At 34.1% G+C, this 20203-nt stretch overlaps 1 protein-coding gene across 1 annotated transcript in view; it reads right to left on the reverse strand.

Moving 5' to 3' along the window:
* The window catches only part of EYS (eyes shut homolog), a 1714887-nt gene that overhangs the window by 1241849 nt on the left and 452835 nt on the right, over positions 1 to 20203 (reverse strand). The window contains 1 exon segment of the mRNA XM_046006082.1: positions 19310 to 19431. Within this exon segment, the coding sequence (XP_045862038.1) occupies positions 19310 to 19431 (122 nt within the window).

The raw sequence follows: 20203 nt of genomic DNA on the forward strand, positions 1-20203 counted from the left end.
GGACAAGACAAAACACAACAAAAATCCATCAAGTGTTGTAGGGTGAGGCAAAGGAAACAGAAAAAAAAACTATTTGGGAAGGATCTTAAAGATAGATATTGGCTTCAGCGGGCAGTTTTTTCAAAGTTTCTAAGAGCAGCCAGATCAGAGTATGTACCCTGGAAGCATCTGACTATATATAATTGTGAGGAGAAAAAACAAAGATCAGTTGTTGACAGGTAATTCCTTGGGACTCTATTACACCAGTAATGGGCTGAGATTTGTTTTGAGGCATCAGGAAAAATAAACAACCCATGAGGACCAAGGTCGAAAAGTCACACAAAATAGTTACTCTTAATATATATAATCAAAATAAAGGACTCCTTCTGTTATGAAATACAAATACATTTGAGCAATAGAGTCACCTGAATAAATAATTATTTTCAAAATTATACTATTACATAGATAAATTAACAAACATGGATTACAACTTTGAAAATTCTGTAAGCTTGCAATGCCTTGGGCTACAGAAAACTCTTTTCAGTATATGAAATCGACAACACAGTGGGCATTACTTTGAGGTATCACCATGATAAGAGCCATATGGTCCTAAGGCATACTACCAAACCCTGTCATTCCAAATGATAGCATATAGTAGAAAGTCCTTCAAGTAAACTAAATGACACTTTGTTTAGTCTTCTATTGCTAAAATTAAAATATATATATATATATATATATATATATATATATAGAAGACTTTCCACCTCAGAATGGGCAATAACAGAAAATAAGTTGCAAGCTAATTCTTTCCTTCCACATCAAATATTATTAATGCTAAATTTTATTATAATTTCAACATGCTACAATAATGTGTAATGATTATAGAGAAATGATCTTAGTTTAAATCCTACCCCATTCCCTCAAAGCATTAAAAATAGTGCAGGAACATTTCAGAGTAGCCAAGTTAAAGCTAGGTCATGAATAGAATATATGGCTATTTTCATGAAATAGCCTAGAAAGTGTGATAAGAACAATCATATTTTAAATTAGACTGTAGTCTCAAGATAATTTCCTAGAATGCCTCAATAAATATATCATATATTCCTTTATATGCCATATTTTTATTTTACATTATTAATGAAACATGAATTATTAAATGCATATTTCAATAATTAGTGGCTGGATTCATATTACAGCATGTCTAATGGTAACTAATATAGTTGCTCTTATGCAGCTGTATTAATGTGTATATTTTAATGTGTCCCTATCATCTTTATATTGGAGAGTAATGTAGGTTTATGTGTAGTATATGCTTTGTTAAGTTTTATGAATTAGACAATGTAAGAATATCAAGGGAAAGAGCAGATTCAAGATCATTAGCAATGTCAAACCAAATGGGAGAAAGCATTTTAAAGTTTTACAAAACTAATGATTTCTCAATAGGCCTAAGGCTTTAATAGTTGTGAGACAGTTTCTAGTCTTCAATTTCATTAAAACATACCTGGGAAATGGTCCATTTGAGTGAGTTAAGACAAACATTCCTTGAGGCTCACAATACCCTTAATTTAGAACTGTGTATCTTGAGAGAATAGGACTTTACAGGTAGGTACAGGTCTCATTGTAAAAACAAGAACACTGAGGCCCAGATAATTTAAGAGATCCAAACTTTTGTTCATAGAATTAAATTAAAAAGGTACAATGAGTGAATCGATAATTATAGAATTGCCCTAAGGTCACAAAGCCAGTATTTCTGAACAAAATTATCAAATCTACTGAATTTCTCCACTGCTCTTAGCTGACTCTTCAAAGCTGATTTCTCTTTTTCTTGTAATATGTTCCTTCAGCAAATAATTATTGAACATCTATTTTAATCTGGGCAGTGTACTAAGCTCTGTAGATTCAAAGATAAATAATTAATGGATTCCCCAGAAGCTTACATGAGGAAAAAGGACAGGTAAACTCATTGAATCAGAATAGAGTATTGAAGAGCATAGGAAGAACTAAACCCCAGGAAAAGATAAAACTAGTCAGATTTTGTCACACTTCTACTCAAAGTCCTTAATTGTCCCCCTCCTCCTTCGGAGTAAAAAGCAGTCTGTCATTATCTGCCTCCATACTCTCTCTCTAAACTCATCTATTCTTCAGCATCTTTTCCCATCTAGCCATACTCATCTGCATTTCTGTTTCTTACCGGAAACAAAGTATTGTTCCTTCAAGAAACTGACACACGCTGTTCCCTTCACCTTGACCAGTATCCCCAAAATGTCCTTATGCCATACTCTCTTTTTTCCAGATCTTTCCTTCTAGCTTTTCCTGATCACCTCACAAAAGTAACAATTCTTTCCATAACTATGTCCACATATTCCTCATATTGCTCAGGAAGCTGAAGCATAGACAAATGACACGATTAGCCCAAAGGTACTACAGGAGGTTGAGCCACAGTTAAAATGCAGAAGTTGAGAAAGAAGTTTTCCTCTTTGGCTCTATTCTAGAAAAGAATGATAGGATGTATGATGCATCAAGGAGGGAATTGTAAATGACAGACGGAGAAGAGAGTTTGCCTTGCCAGAGCTATCTTCAGATGTTACCAGAGGCAGTGTCTCCAAAGGCTTAAAAATAAATAAATTAAGCACCTGACTGTAGGAGAGTTACCTTTTAACCAAGCAACTGAAGATTTTAGTCCATCAGACTACAGTAATATCTGCAGTTAAACAAGGGAAAACAGCAGAGGACCAGGTCAGCAGCCTTACCTCCTCTTTCTTTCCACAGGATTTACATACTTAGTGGGTGTGGTTGAAATGTAAATGTAATGATTTAGTAAGCAAAACCAATGTTCATTTTTACATATGTACCACTGTACAGTATCTTTTTCATCTTGGTCAGTCCTTAAAATCAAGTATTTTAACAAACTGAATAGAAGCAGACTCAAATTACTATGTCAAAACTCAAATTACTATGGCAAAAAAATGGGATGATAATACATTTTTACTACATTGTACTCATCAATTATAATGACTTTAAATAAGCACAATTTTTAATTACCAATCACATTAAAAAATTTGTGTTTATTTACTGTACTAAATTTATATTTTGTGTGCATGTTTTAATAATTTTAGTAGTGGAGTATATGTAATTTATAAATAACACATATTTAGGAAATATATGAAAAACATTTTTATTGATAGGAAATCAAAATCAAAGAAGTCTGGAGACTGCGGGCAAAAGTTTACTCAATAGGAATAGGCATATTCATTGCTATTGAGTTCTAACGGTGATTTGCATATTATATTTATATAATGACTGACAGATTCAACCCCTATTGATGTATGTAATTTAAAAATCATTTTGAAAAGTTTAAAATCACTTAATTTTATTAACTATTAATAATAATTTAAAATAGATATTTCATTAGAGTTGATGGTAGATGTCTTAGAAAATACTAAAGATCTACTCTATAGTTTATGCAAAAATATCTGATTATTTTATTGGGTTGCATTTATACTTAATAAATTAACAACATTTCAGTAAATCCCCCAATACAATTATTAGTAATAATTATCTTTTCGTATATGATTTACATGGACTCTCTATTTTTCAGCTCTTCACTAATAAGACCTAAATTTATTTGAGCAATATTAAAAAATCCTTATAATGCTTGCCTGTGCCAGAGAAATGGATGTCAAGAATAAATCTATTAAGAAAATAGATATCATGAATTAAATAGTTCTTATTCTATAACATTATGAACTTCATGTCAGTTTTATTTTTCCTTCACATTGATATTCCAGATCCTTAAATAGATAAATTGTTTATATTATACTTTATTCTTTGATTCACTTACAGAGTATAACTGAATAGGAATTAGCTTTGAAAGAGGTCACCCATCGGCAAAATGTCAACAGGACTGTTATGCTGCCTAAACAGAATAATGTACAATATGAAGTAAGAATGAATTAACTGAATCTGTCTCAGCAGAGTGCACTTTTTCTCTAGTGAAGACATAAAAAAGATTCATAACTACATTATGTCAATTAATCTACCCATATTTCTGTGTGAATATAAGAAATGAGGAAGTATATGAGCTATTTGTGTCAAGATAAACAGATAATAAATATATACACACTCGCTTTTACAATCCACACTGCCACCAAAAAAACAATAACAAAACATTGTACTTAGATGTTTTTATTCACAAAAGATGACCCTCCCAATGCAAAATAAGATAAAAAAAAATGCTGTCCACAAAGTTTTAAATCATTACTTAAAACATATTCTGATGTTGTCATGAAGCCTATTTAAGGATCCCTTCCCTTTTTCTTTCCTCTGTACATGTTTTTGTTTTTAAGATTAATTAATTTATTTATTTGAGAATGAGAGAGAGAGAGCATGTGCCCATTAGCAGCAGGAGGGCAGAGAGAGGGAGGGAGATTATGAAGCAGGCTCTGTGCTAAGCACAGAGCCCCATGTGGGGTTTGATCTCAGAACCCTGAGATCATGACCTGAGCCAAAACAAAGAGTTGGACCAGTAACCAACTGTGCCACCCAGGTGCGCCCTGCATGTTAATGAGGTTACTGTGAAATGGATATGCTGGTTTTCTGAAAGGTAAAGGACAATTTCTTCATTATTTTTTTCTAAATTTTGACCTAATTCTGGGGTAATTTCTCACTGGGCCTTTCAGTATACAGAGTAGTCTATAACCCAGTCTTTAAATGGAGAGCTGGTGAAACAATAAAACTGAGGAAGAACAGTCTTTGGGACAAGTTGTCATTATTTTGTAGTGTTCAGATACTAGCATATTGCATACATGGTAGAGAGCCTCAGGAAGTAGTAAATTGAGCAGCAGCACAGTAGAGCACTGTCTAAAGCATGTGGAGACTACCAACTCCAGGAATTCCTTCTATTTTACAGTCTGGCCTGGACGTACCAACTATCCTGATTCTTCAAAAGAAGATGAACTTTCTGATTTTTATAAGAAATTTTTCTGATATTTAATTTTGGAAGATAAGTCAAGCATAAACCATTACAGATAAATTGATGGTTGCCAAACTAAATGTCTGCAAGACCAGATTCAGTCCCTGGGCCTCCAGATAAATCACTCTTGTTCTTCCTCTTCCAATCTTGAAAAAGGGACAATGACACCATTCTGAACTGATTATCCCACTGGGTGACTTATCTTCTAAAGGAGGAGAAAGGTTATTGAACAATTGAAAACTAAAAGGTACGTGACAATAATTTCCACAACTTCCTGAAACAGGATGTGCTGGTTATGATGCTTTTTGTAGTAAGTTTTGAAATGACTTTAAAAAATAACTCCTTCCTCCTCTTTCTAAACTGTCTACAAAAGAACATGCAATAATTTTGCAATCAGATTTTAAAATATTATTAAAGAGTTATTCACAGAACTTAAAAAAAAGTAGTTTAGCATTCTGTGTGGTTATCAATCTTAGTATAGAAGAAAAACCAGACAATGGAATTATTTGAAAAACAAAAATAATAATTAGCTAGTTATAGATTGTCAGAGGAGGTATGATTTTAATTTTGAAATGAATATTCACTCAAACTTATTTACAGTGGATTTATAAGATGTTCTACATAGGAACGAAATCCAAACTACCTCTGTATCTTATAGTGCAGCCCAATGTCTATTTTCCTGGTGGATTTCTGATGTAATCCAGGTTTTATTCTCATCTATCCTCCTCACTGTTCACTTTTTCTATTATAGCAAAAGAAGTTTCTGCTAGCAGAAATAAAAGTTTCTTTCCTGGCTTCTGGAAATTTTATGTTTTATATATATATGACATATATATGGCTTTATATATATATGGCATATATATATATATATATATCTTATGTTTGTCTTTAACAAAGATACAATAAACTATTTTGAAAATTAATGAGATCTATAATTCTTGCTCAAGATCGGGAAATGAATACAGGGGGTTCTCCCTTGACATTGCATTTATTAATTTCCTACTGTAGTCTTTTACATATACGTGGCAAGAATTAGTTCTCCTTTTATGGATGGGCAGATGTAGGACAGGCCCTGTATAAGTTGGTCCAATAGGTGGCAACTGCACTGATGTAATCACAGGTCATCACTGAGAACAAAAGCAGATGACCCTTAAAGACAACCTTTGCCAAAAAAATAAATAAATAAAAATAAATAAATCAATAAATAAATCACCAAAAGCCTATGAAAAGGTCTTAACCTATGTGAATGTTACAACTTTGCTTAGGGCGAGAATTTCTCCTCTTTGATCTATTAATTGCATGAACAACAAGAAGTAAAAAATTATTTTGGGATCTGACTAATTAAGCTAATCAGTAAGCACCTCAGGGACTGCTGTGTGTGTTTGGTTAAATTCCTAGTATACAGGATGGGAGAGATGCCTTCCTTTTTGTATTCTTGTCCATTATTATTCTCTACTCTCTTCCACAATCTACGTGGCTCTAGAAGAATTTTATCTTCTTTTACCTAAATTAAGTCATGCTCCTTATCTAAATGAGGTGCTGAAAAGTAAACTTTTTTTTTTTTTTAAAGACAGGAACATCACAGTGGGCATATGTGATGATTGATACATTAATTTCTCCATAATAAGGTCTTTTTTTGTAAGCATGTACCATGCAATATTCAGACATGTATTTTTTATTTGTATTCCAGGTTAAGTGGAGAACAAGTATTTTTTAAAGTAGGTTGAGAGAATTTAGATAAAAACTGGAAGTCTGTCCTAACTTGCTATACATATTCCCGTCCTGTCCCAATTGTCCAGCAGCCTGTTTTCAGTTTTTACTGCATATCACATTTTCCAGAATCTATCCATGTTTTGTGTCACAGCTCTTCATATTCATATCATCTCTAATTTTACTAAGGCAAAGTTTTGATTTGTCTTTATTTCATGAGAGAATCTCTCTATATCAGATAACTTTTTCTAATCTATTATATTTCCCAAGATTTAGGCAAGGAAATAGTCTTGCCCATCTAGATTCCCAACTACAACAGAGTTAAGGTATATTTTAATTCTATTATGATAAATAACTTATTAAAACAAAATAGAAAGAAACAAGAAAAAGACATTATAAGTAGCTTCTAGGCTCATTATTTAAGATCATCTCATTCCAGTCCCTATCCTTCATCTAATTTTCTTCTAAAACTCTCCACATTATGTAACAAAAAATTACACATTTGCATATAACATATAACATTTTATACATCACATAAATTTATTTTATATACATTTATTCATCACTCACAGAAAGGAGAATGGAAAAGCAGTACAAAATAAATCCACTTTATTCAAAAGTCTTAATGACTCTGCCTTGAACTATAGAAAGATCCTTTAGAAAATGTGTGTTGTAAAGGCAATATATAAACAAACAAACATACTTTTAATTTACTAATACTTTGCAATGCTTTACAGACATATATAAAAACAAATAAATCATAATAACATTAACTATAGTTTGGTTTTGAATTTTAATTTGTATGAGTTATGGTATTTACTCATCCAATGGTCTCATCTTAGAAATAATAATAAGGGCAAATTATACTTGGGCAATATGTAATAAATTGAAAACATTTGCACATTATATTCCTCTGGAATTGTGTAGTATCAATTTTTAATTTTGTTTTAGGTTTAGTTAAAATTCATTTTAAAAGTATGTTTAGTTTGTCTCAGAATGCCAAAATATACTACAAAATCAGAGTGAAATTTTAGTGTATTGTGGATATATTTACTCCAATTCATCACACAAAATCAAAGAAAATTTGGGTGGGCAAATGACAGAAATACATCAATAAAGCTAAATGGATTGGTAAATTTTAAGGAAAGATTGGTCTGCTTTCTTTGTCTACTAGGACACAGCAAGAGCAAACTCCCTGAAGGTAACCCCCCCCAATGGCTTAAGTGCAGCAATTGGTACCACTTGGGAAAAGTGATCAGTGTTCATATTCTTAGAAAAAGGTTTCAAAAGCTTTGGATTTTTTTGATGTTTGATTATCATTATTATAATTCGTAGTAATGCAAAAGAAGGGAGGGGACACTTATGATTTTTTTCCCTTATTAAACTGAGTTTTTCTTTAATTAAAATATTTTGGATACATTTTTACCTATTAAAATATACTTATAACTGGATTAAAAAACAATATCTAAGAACCTTTTTCTTATTATAAAAAGTAATTTGTTCTTACATGCATTTAATAAGATCTCAAATGCCAAATTATGAGAAATGTTATTCTTTAAAGTTAAAATTATTTGCTGAAGAAACTTGTCTTCACTAAATTGTTCCAGTATTTAAACTTTAATTTGTATAGATAAATTTTATGCTGTCACCTTGGGTAATTTCTGAATTGAGGTCACTCACTCCTAATCATCTGGATGGATGGAAATTGGACTTCTACAATCTGTTACAAGGCAATAAATACCAGCTCTGAGTATTGTGCAGCAGCAATTATCAACCTGCAATTTATTTCTGAGTATTTTCTCTTCGACTCCTATTACCTCATGATACTTCCACCAACTCTCAACTTTCTCTTAATGGGTATTGCTAGTTTCCTTAATTTCCCATCCCACTCCAGGAGTGCTTTTTATGCTCATAACCTGCTTCTGATTCTGCCAATCTCTCACTGACCAAACATAAATATCACACCATGTTCTAAAACGCACTGAACCACAATTACACAGGGAACAATCAAAGCCTTCTACTATCCCACAGTCAGTATTAAGCAGTTGGATAAACTGATGCAAGTTTTCAAGTACTTCGAGTTCCCAGCTCTTCAGCTACAGCTTGTTTCGGTTACTGCAGCCATTAGCTTCTCACTGAATGAGTTTGCCAGGCTGAATATCCTACCAAAGAGGAAAGCTGCTGAGATTTTTAAAACTGTAAATTGTTTTCCAGTACTATATTTTTAGTTCAGAAGTAAGTTATGCTCTAGTAACCTGCTCCTAAGCCTAGACTGGTATTCCTGTCTTTCATTGCTTTTCTTAAGTTTTGTGCAATTGTATCTAGATGCTTAAGTTTCTCTTACCGCATTTCTACTAATGAAATGACTTCACATTTCTTAACTAATATTCCCTCTACAGCTCTGCTTATTTGCCAAGCTTAAGCAAGACCATTGAACAGCTGTTCTCAGCTTATTCTGGGCTGCTTGTAGCATTAAGGGTCCAGTGTATCTTGTATATAATTTGTACCTGAAGCTCCCCCCAAATCTTGAGGGAAAATCTCACTGGGTAGCAATAGGTAGGCACCATACTTTCAAACTTCAAGTATCCTAAAAAACATTATGTACATGAAAATTGTATATTCTGGAAAAAATCTCTAAGGTTTTATTCTGTTCAATAGCCTTTCAAGTAAGTCCTCAACAATGTCCCTTAATAGGTTTGCCTGCTCTTTCCATACCAATGTCCTGTGATAGCCATTTCCTTGACGACTAGGACTTCTAAAATAGATCATCAGAACTAGCCAAGGATAGCACTTTTTCCATAAAAGTTCCCCTTTAAGAGAGAAAGAAATGTTTAGCATACTAACTATGTATCTTAATCTTAAATTTACTTTATAGAATTCTAGCTGCAATTCTAGCTGCAAATTCTCCTCAGACCCAGGTATTCTGCACATGAGAAATTGACACTTAAAGTTTAGTCCCTATAACCTGTGACAGGACCATATTCTGAACGAATCTGCTTCCAGCATCTCTTAGAACATCTCTCAGTACAAGCTTCAAGTGCAGATTAGCATAGACCAGGTGCTCAGCTCTCCAAAAAGAGGCTTACCAACAAATTATCGCCATGCCTGTTCTCTTCTCCGTGCAGTCCAATGAATGTGGATAGCCGAATTTTTATGCACTATGGGTCTGCATGGGAATCTTCTGAGTAGTACTTTAAAAATGCAGAGGCTCAGATCCCACTTCCAATATACTACATCAAAATCTTCAGGTGAATCCAAAATAAGCATACATTTTTTTAAAAATTTCACATTCTTTTTTAAAATTTTTATTGTGTTAAGTCACCATACATCATTAGTTTTTGATGTAGTGTTCCAAGATTCACTGTTTACATATAACACTCAGTGCTCCATGCAATACAAGCCCTTCTTAATACTCCCAGCATGCTGACCCATCCCCCCACCTGCCTCCCATCTAAAACCCTCAGTTTGTTTCTTAGATTCCACAGTCTCTCATGGCTCATCTCCCCATTGGATTCCCCCCAATTCACTTTTCCTTACCCTCTCTTAATGTTCTCCATGTTATTCCTTATGTTCCACAAATAAGTTGAAACCATGTAATTGACTTTCTTTTCTTGACTTAACATGTATTTCACATGTATTTTTAGAAGCAGGTGATTGTGATGTGTTGTGGAGTGTCTGAAACACTGACATGGTTTTGGGATTCTTATCCCCCCTAGTTTCGTGAGTCCAGTGCGCAACTGCACTCAAGCTCAGTTGCTTTCAGAGGTGCAGCATGGTCTAGGATAGAAAGACAGTCTTAAGAGAAGCGTGTGATCTGCAAACCTACCCTAACTGCTCTGTTACTGGGGAACCAAGAGAAAATGGTTTCATTTTGACAAACCTTATGTTTTTTTCTTTGTAAAATGTATCTTCTATGATATAGCACTGAATTATTTAAAAAAAAAAAGCCCTAGAAAGGCAAACTACAGAAAAAAAAAAAGTGGTATCTACATTTTCTGATTGTATATTTTAAAAAGTCATGGGCTCAGTAATAACACTTTAGGCCTATATCTATGTCTATATGTTCAAATACTCATTCACATTTGTATTCATGCCAACCACACTGGACTCTTTCGAGTTTTTGTTTCAAATTTTTTCAAGTACAGAGGATAAATTTTTTTGTCTCCCTCTCTTAAGCACAGCAGTTTTAAATCAGGGTAACTGACGTGGAAGGCTGTGGGACTAATAAGACTTAAGTGACGTTAGTTACATTAAAGGCCTGAAGAGAGAGGGAACAGGCCAAGGTGTTTTGCTTTGTGTCTATCAGATGCACAGTGTTTCACCAGAAATGCAGCAATCTCACAGCAAACCTTAATGGGTGACTCAAGAGTCTCAATGGCCTGAGATCTTGTAAATCAAAAGTTATCAGCTGCCCTGAATCTCTGGGACCTTGGCATGCGTACAAATGCCATGGGTTTCTTACTCCAGGAGAATATCTAATTATCCTTTATTTTCTTTCTCCTTTTTCTTTCTTCCTCCTTCTCTCTATCTTCTTCCCACCTCTCTGTCTCTCTCAACAATTAAATCATCGTAATCATCATCAGCAGCATGAACATGACATATATTTGTTAATTGCTTGGTATGTGGCAGATTCTATGTTAAACATTTTTCAGGCAGCATCTCATCTAATTTTCATAAGGACCCTGCTATTAATATGTCCATAACAAAGTTGCAATTAATATGTCCATTATTCAAATGAACTGATTGAGGCTTAGAAAGTTTAAGTGACTTGTTTATACAGCTAGTGAAGGCAAAGCTATTAATCTCAAAACCCCATCCTCTTTGGTACATGCACCCTTTTGGTTTGGAAGGGTAGGCTGCAAAATTTAACCCCCCCTATAATCAAGAAGATACCACAGGCCACTCTAGTATTTCAAACCAAAGTTTTTCATCAATTTCCATAAAGAGGCCACTTAATCTGTGATCTCTAATTAATATGTACAGATTAGAACCAATATAGGTTCAAATATTAATCGACCTGGGCTCTAGAGCTTGATTTTGGAAAGCTCTTGATTTCTGTTTAAAGTAGGATGGTTGGCAAAAGAGTAAAAAACAAGATATATTCTCTTTTCTGTGAATATGCACATGTGTACATATACATTTGCATATATGCTGACTTCCACAAATATATATCTACTTCCTAATTCAAAATGTCTTGGAATTTCCACTATTGATAAATTCCTCACAGACAAATATATATCTACTTCCTAATTCAAAATGTCTTGGAATTTCCACTATTGATAAATTCCTCACAGACAAATGAGGAGTTATATGACATATAGAACATAATAGAGTTCTTTTCTAATGGTGATAAAAGATTTACTATCCTTTAACCATTGTTCTTATCAGTTAATAACCAATTGTTGAAGTCAACTTTTCTTTTGTGTGCAGGTGTGTGTGTTTCTTTTATTATCTTCTTAGAAAGAATATATAAATACAACATAATAGCTTTTAAAAACATTCTTATATAGACATAGCCAATTAAAAATGACATCTATCCAAATGGCAGAAAGGATGGTGTCTCGGAGAAAACCGAAATTATTTTGGACTGTGACTACCCACTAAATTCTCAGATATAAACAGTGAAGCCCAGAGTGGAGTCTTATAGTTATATAAAGATAGCAAATAATAATATAAAAGCACAATATAATGTTTTATTGAAGTAGAAGCTTAATCTATCTCATAAGTCTTTGAAAATAAATCCATTTATTGATGCATTTTGGCTAATGTTGGCAATGCAAATGGTATTCAATCAGTTCTAAATCATTTGTTTAAGATGGACTCTTTCTGTAACTGTCCATTTTTATTAGAGGGTCTGAAAATGGAAAATTCCTCTCTCTGATCAGTTATGTTCTCACACAATATTTATGAAATTCAGTTCTGCTTGATAGATTTCTTAAAGCTCAAAATCCAACCATCTGTAAATCTCACTTCTCTGTAATGAGTCTTGGAATAAGAAAGAAGGGAAAATATGTCTGAGCTTCCAAAATAGACTTTACAATCCAACGTTATTAAGCTCATGTATGTCTTTACTCAGGTAGATCAACAAATATTTTCTTAGGTTCTGTTTACTTTTATTTTGCATACCAGCCTAACAGATTTGATTATCTATTTCAAAGCCATGACAGATTCAAAACAATGGATGAGAGGGGAAGAAGTGGAGTACTTCAGATACACATTAACTGTGATCAAAATTTACCATTGAGAGGAATATGTTGAATTATACAAGCCATCAGATGAATGAACTAAAATTTTATATTAGTCTTGGATTACACAAGAGAAACAATTCTATTATCTACACCATTGTAGAAACAATAGAAAACTGACACCCATCAAAATGGACCACTTTCATAAAGGTAATGTTAAATTATTCTCAATAAATTCTTAAAGTAAGGTTTTATACAATGAAAGGTAGAGATCTGGGCAACAACAACAACAAAAAAAATAGGCACATTTTATTCTACATAAACAAAGGTAGGTTATTTAGAATAGACATGGCCAAAGGTCTTCATTTTGTTACGTAATCAATGCAATGCCTTTTTTTAAACAATGTGTTTCGTTGTTAGCTAATGCCCCACGATGTAGATTAAACCTTTGGCTATACATTCACCACTGAAGATGTTGAAACTAATCAAGCTGATCAAAAGACTTAACTGAACCTCTGGGATACCATATTTAATCAGTCATTGATTATTTTTAATACTCTAAAATGATTCGAAACATTACGTCCAACCTGTATGAAAAACTATAATTTATGCACAGATTTCCTGATTAATAAATATCAATATAAAGAGAGTAACACTTCACTAAGTTATTACAAGTGAGAAGAAAACAATATATTATTATCTCCCTCACAAAAGGATTGGGATGAAAAATTTAGATTTACTCTTTTTGTCTTAAAAATAAAAGCACCAAAACAAGATGGAAGAACTCAATAGAGACGATACAATGAAATACCCTCCTAAAAACTCAGGAGGATAAAACTCTAGATTTTTCAGACCACCCTTCTTTTTTAAGGTGCTAAATTGTGAGTTGTCAGTACACATGGAATGAACACTTCTGTGCTCCACCTCCAATATCACAGATGTTTACAGCTAAAAAGTGCCATCTAGATAATCAGTCCAGTGATTTTCAAAGAGAAATATACATCAAAAAACACAAGGAATTATGTTATCACGGTATCAGATGGATCCATGTACTGAATCAGAATTTTAAGCATGTGTATTTTTTTTTTTAAGATTTTTTATTTATTTATTTGACACACAAAGAGAGATCACAAGTAGGCAGAGAGGCAGGCAGAGAGAGAGAGGAGGAAGCAGGCTCGCCGCTGAGCAGAGAGCCCGATGCGGGACTCGATCCCAGGACCCCGAGATCATGACCTGAGCCGAAGGCAGCGGCTTAACCCACTGAGCCACCCAGGCGCCCCTAAGCATGTGTATTTTTAAAGTCAACTCTCTTTGGTACAACTCTGATTCTAGAGCAGAAGCTGATAATTCAACTAAAAAGTGCAATAGCAGGTACTTGTTTATGTATATTCTGGTATTTAAATAAAAATAGAAAGCTATATTTTTCTCAAATTAATAATATAGTACCATATAGAGTAGATATGAGTGACTATTCTAACTGTTCTTTATTTTATGCTTCTACTAATTTGTGACTTGCAATAAATCATTGAATAAACCCATGTCAAAGTCAGACAATCTCCAAAAGTTCTTGCTACCCTTTTTTCAAAATAATTTTAAGATTTTATTTATTTGACAGAGAGAGAGAGAGTATGCACCAGCAGGGGGAACAGCAGGCAGAGGTTGAGGGGGAGAGGGAAGCAGGCTTCCTGTTGAATGAAGAGGCCGAAGCGGGGGGGGGGGGGGGGGGGGGGGGGGGGGGAGTCGATCCTAAGACCCCAGGATCATGACCTCAGCTGAAGGCTAGGATCCTGGGATTATGACCTTAGCTGAAGGAAGATGTTAATCAACTGAGCCAACCAGGAGCCCCTACTCTTGTAAGTTACTCAAAACTTTTAAGATGTTTAACCTAATCAAGCTTTTAAGATGAATATAAAAAATTCTTTTTTTTTTTTTTAGGTTTAACATTTCAGATGATATTCTATAGAACCCATGACTTAAAACAATATTATTATATGACAAAGAATAGTAGAGATTATATATAAGAGCTAAGACATACCAGATTTGACAAATTTTGTCATATTCTTATATAACAGAAATTACTGGAAATAAAATTTGTTACTATCTTTTCTTGCTACAAAAATGATTTTTTCTTTCTTTTCTCCATCAAGGACTATTAGGCAGTCTGTGTGTTTGAAGAATTTTAGAGCTCCCAAACTCTGCCCCTAAATCAGAGTCTCTGTTAATTTCTATCAAGTGAGATTAAGCAAATCTTTATGGAGAGAAAGGGCATGAAAGAAGTGAAAGCTTTTGTATTTGGACAGAGAACAGTTGGACTAATTCCACACTGATGGAGAATTTGTAATCCTAGAGAGAGAGCAGAACCCAAGGTTTTAATGGTTCCAACTGGATATGCTGAAGGGACAACTGGGACCTCACTACTAATTAGCTAAACATCATGCACTTGAGGGATGCAGAGAAGATTCTTGGAGCCAAATTTGGTATGAAAGGATTGGAATCATTTGGCAGACTAGCCCATATTTGAAAGTAGCGTGGGGATGACAAAATGGGCATTTCAGTAACAGCCAAGATGAACTAAGGAGGAGAGGCTGTTCTCTCATGATCCTGGCTTGAGCCACCCCCGCATTTATTCTCCAATCCCAAAGGGAGGAAATGGGCAACTCTCAAATGATGAACACAGATTTTTCAACCATATGGTGGTGAAGGTAAAGGAAGTTTTATCTTTACTAGAAAACACATAAATTCAGTTTGGTTTTTGCATCAGAATCTTTGGCAGAAAATTTTTGTCTGTAGTATGCTAGTATACATAATATGTATACTAGTATATGTATACATTTTATGTATGTATATGTATACATATGTATACATTTATGTATACATATGTATACATTTATGTATACATTTTAACATAGTTGTATATGAATGAAAAATTTGTCTTTTCCACACATTAGTTCTGTTGCACTAGTTTTGTTTCTTCTGCTATTATCAAAATTAAGCATTCATTATTCATGTAAGATAGAGGAAAATGAAAGTAAAATGAGAAGGGAAAACACTTGAATAATTTGATCATATATTTTTAAATAACCACAAAGAAATATTCTCAAATATACCTCAGAAATTTACATGAGAAAATAAGTCTTATTCTACCCATTCTTAACATTTGTGTCTTGTTATGTGCTAAGCATTCATGTTTTTTTCTTTTTTCTCTCATTGTTTTCTTAGGTTTACTGAACCATAAAGGAGGGAAAGAAGAAAATTGGCTCACTGTTACAAAATACTTCTCATCCTGGTTTTAAAGTCTTCTGACTTTCTGCTTTTTCTCTAAACTCACATTCATGATGCTACATGTATCATAAAGAAATGCTGCAAGTGTAAAAATGTTAATTGAAAGCTACACCCACACCAAGGTCAAAGAACATGCAAGCCTAATGTAAGCGACATTGCCTGGATTTGTTTGGAAAGTTATGCTCAGGAAAACAAACAAACAAACAAAAACCAGACTGAGGGGCATCTGGGTGACTCAGTGGGTTAAAGCCTCTGCCTTGGGCTCAGGTCACGATCCCAGGGTCCTGGAATCGAGACCCGAATCGGGCTCTCTGCTCAGCAGGGAGCCTGCTTCCTCCTCTCTCTCTGCCTACCTCTCTGCCTATTTGTGATCTCTGCCTGTCAAATAAATAAATAAAATCTTAAAAAAAAAAAGTCTGACGACTCTTACAGCCAAATTTGAGTGCCCTATAGATTGAATAAAGTCATCTTTCTGTTTATCAAAAGTATTAACTATTTTGTAGAAGCATCACCTTCCATGTCTTTCCTTTTCTTTTACACTTCAAAGCCTTCAGCATTTCATGGTTTGTCTTTTTCCAATATGTTGGTAAAACACAGCAGATATGAAACTCAAACTGGACCTTGCTTTATTGCTTATTTTAGCCAGGCTTTATTTCAAAATTATGAGTTTTAGCTCTGTCTTCTTTTTCTCTCTATTTATTATTATGTAATGTGTTATTTTAAAAATTACATACTACTTATTCCTACACAAAAATGCAATATTTAATATAATATTCGTATAATGGTTAACTTCAAAGGCTCATGTGCTCAACCCCTACACATTCCAAAGGAAGGACTTTTTAACTGGGACCTGGAAGGTAACCTCTGAGTATTGGAATATCCTGTCTGAAAACAGTGTCCTTGATACCTGATGACATAATATATGTATACATTGTGAAACACTTACTACAATAAGGTTAATTAATACATCCATCCCATCACATAGTCACCATGTCTCTGTGTGTGTGTGTGTGTGTGTGTGTGTAGATCTACTCTCTTAGCGGATTTCAATTACATGATGTAGTATTATTAACTACGGTTACCATGAAGTACCTTAGATCCTTGCTTGTGCCCTTTGACTAGCAACTCCCTATTTCCCCCACCCTCTAGCTGCTGTTAAACACCATTTTACTCTGTTTTTGTGAGTCCCATTTTTAAAATTCTTATGTTTCTTTACTCTTATTATCATAGTTTCTGGACATAGGAGTCAAGATTTAGGCTAATACTAGCCTAAAGTTAATTTGAATAGCTTCTGACTGGCAATTTATAAAATGAATAAATGAGAGAATACTATCCTTGGAAGTCTATGATTTGATATGATACACCTTCTAAAGCTGTAGTCTCTAATTTGTTAAACAACTGTCTTAGTATCACACAGATAAGCTATGGCAAGGTCAGGTCTAGAAGGGGAATCTTATGGTTTTGGGTATGAAGCTCTTTCTACTATAATAAACTCCTATTATTGCTGAAGTTATTGGTGAAATCATGGGCTAAAATAAAGCTTAACTGCACTATGGAAACTAAATGATTTACCTGCAAGTAAAAGGAATGCTTCCTCAAGCCATACTAAAAAATAAGCCATGACCGATCTCACATAGTTAGATTTAGGGGGTTTCAGTAAGGAGTTCAACTATTGGCCAAGAATCAGGTTTCCTCTGACTTTCAGCTCTGCTGTCTTCAGGGTCATTTATCATTAGGTGGCACCCCACCTTCTTCCTTGGGCTTTAAAAATGGCAACAGTAATTACATGTATAAAATCTAGTTGTTGGAAGATCTAGAAGAGGTCACATCTACCTTTTACTTATATCCAGTGAGGATACACCAGTGAGAAAGGCTTGCCCCAGAAAGAACACTCATCTCAGAAACCAGCATAAAATCACATGTCCACTCCTTCAGGAGTTCCCAAAAGTGGAATGGAGTTAGAATACTAAGACAAAGCATCTGGTATGAATAAAGACAAAACAACAGGGCCACTGTGCATACCTAAATTGTAGTTAGGTTAACTGATACATCCTCCATTTCTGGTCCTTCCCATCTAAATGTTAATTGTAATTCTTCATTTAGATGCCTGCCTTTCTTGTGGGAAAGAAACAATATGCCACAAATTAGCCTTTCACTGTGAAAACAATGCTAGTACACTGATAGTCAAAATACATCGGTGGAAATGAGTCTGTTTTTCACAGCATTTTCTTCTAACTTGAACTAGTTTAGTCTTTTTGTGAAAATCAGCTTTGTTGCTAAAAGGATAAACTATAAGCCTATACTAGTAGTGCAGCATTAACCCGTGTTGTACGTCATTTATTTTCTGAAGTCAGTCAGTGAATCCACCTTGAGTAGATACTTCTTATGTCAGGCTTTCTGAAAAATGAGAAGCCTGAAGGGATCCCATTGATTTGCCAACTGTGTCACAGTCCGTTTAAGGCAGAATGGCACATGCTTGTGACAAAGGTGATGACAAATGGATATGTACTGAAGGGACGGCACCTACACAGATGAATGAAGGAAATTATGGAAGTACACAACACCAGGTAGAAAGCAAGATAAAATTTAGGATTATAAACATCAATGAAACACATTATGCGTGTATATACTATCCTGAATTATATAAAGGTGCATATAAAACTAATGTCATTTTGGGGCACCTGGGTGGATCAGTTGTTAAGTGTCTGCCTTTGGCTCAGGTCATGATCCCAGGGACCTGGGACAGAGTCCCACATCCAGCTCCCTGGTCAGTAGGGAGCCTGCTTCTCTCTCTGCCTCTGCCCCTTCCTCGGCTTGTGTTTCCTTTCTCACTGTGTCTCTCTCTGTCAAATAAATAAAAGTCTTAAAAAAAAAAGAAAAGACTAATGTTATTTTTAGAATAATTTCTGATATTTTACACAAATTCAATATTACCAAGAATTGTGAATCTAAAAAATGATTGTTTTATAATATTTACATCAACTTATATATAGTTATGAATGGAACACTTTGTTATTATTAAGTTAAAATATTTCTTGAGTTTCTGTTTTCTAATCTCTCTCTCCATATATATATATATATATATATATATATATATACACACAAATGTTAACTATATTTGTAGGGGTTAATTTATGCTATCCCACAGTAAGTTAAGTTAATAATATTCATGGATACTAACGAGATGAAGATCTTTGAAGGTAGAATTGTGCTCACAGGCATTCAGGATACAGTCATCAATGTCCTGTTCGCACCTCAAGCCAGCAAAACCCGGATTGCATAAGCAGGAGAAGCCATTAACCACTAAGAACAAGAGATAAGAGAAAATAATACACCTTTAATAATGATATGGGTATTGCTAATTATTCTAAAGAATGTTGCATTCAAGTAAATGCATTTCATTTTTAACCAAAGTACATGTGAATTCACAGCTCTCTACAGTATTATCTAAGTAACTGCTTTGCTCAGTTCTATTTAACATTAAAACTTTAATTTGAAATAAAAACAATCAATAAACATTTGGAAGCAGTTTGCAAAGCAACAATAACAATACCCAATTTTATTCTTCTCTCTTTCATTTGTCAGTAAATCAGTGACCTATGATAAACAGGTCACTTTACGTCAATTAACATTTCCTTGAGTGTTTTAGGTTTAATAAACTAGAAGTTAACTCATTGTTAAGTTTTTGTGTGACAAGGCAAACTAAAGTGGGTAGTGATCTGAAAGTTGACATTGAGCTACTTAAGCCTTAGTTAAAAAGAGCTTTCACATTTCATCATGATCTTTTAAAAGTAATGACAAGAATCTGTCCTCTACTTTATCATTAATGATTTAAAAAAAAAAAAGGTGTCTGAAGCATCTCAAGGAAGTGGTGACTGCATGAATTGTAGTTGGAGCAGGAACAGATTTATGGCTACTTCTAGTCAGTCCCTGGGTTCTTCATTATCCCTGAGATTTACCACATAATGTACACTGTCACTCTGCCTCTGCACACGTACCTGCTATTGCTCTCACTTAATGTTGAGGTCCTGGGTAGCAACAGAATTTTCAATACATTGTGTGGTATTTAGCTGGT

This window comes from Meles meles, chromosome 5 (assembly GCF_922984935.1).
Source record: "Meles meles chromosome 5, mMelMel3.1 paternal haplotype, whole genome shotgun sequence".
Taxonomy (NCBI): domain Eukaryota; kingdom Metazoa; phylum Chordata; class Mammalia; order Carnivora; family Mustelidae; genus Meles; species Meles meles.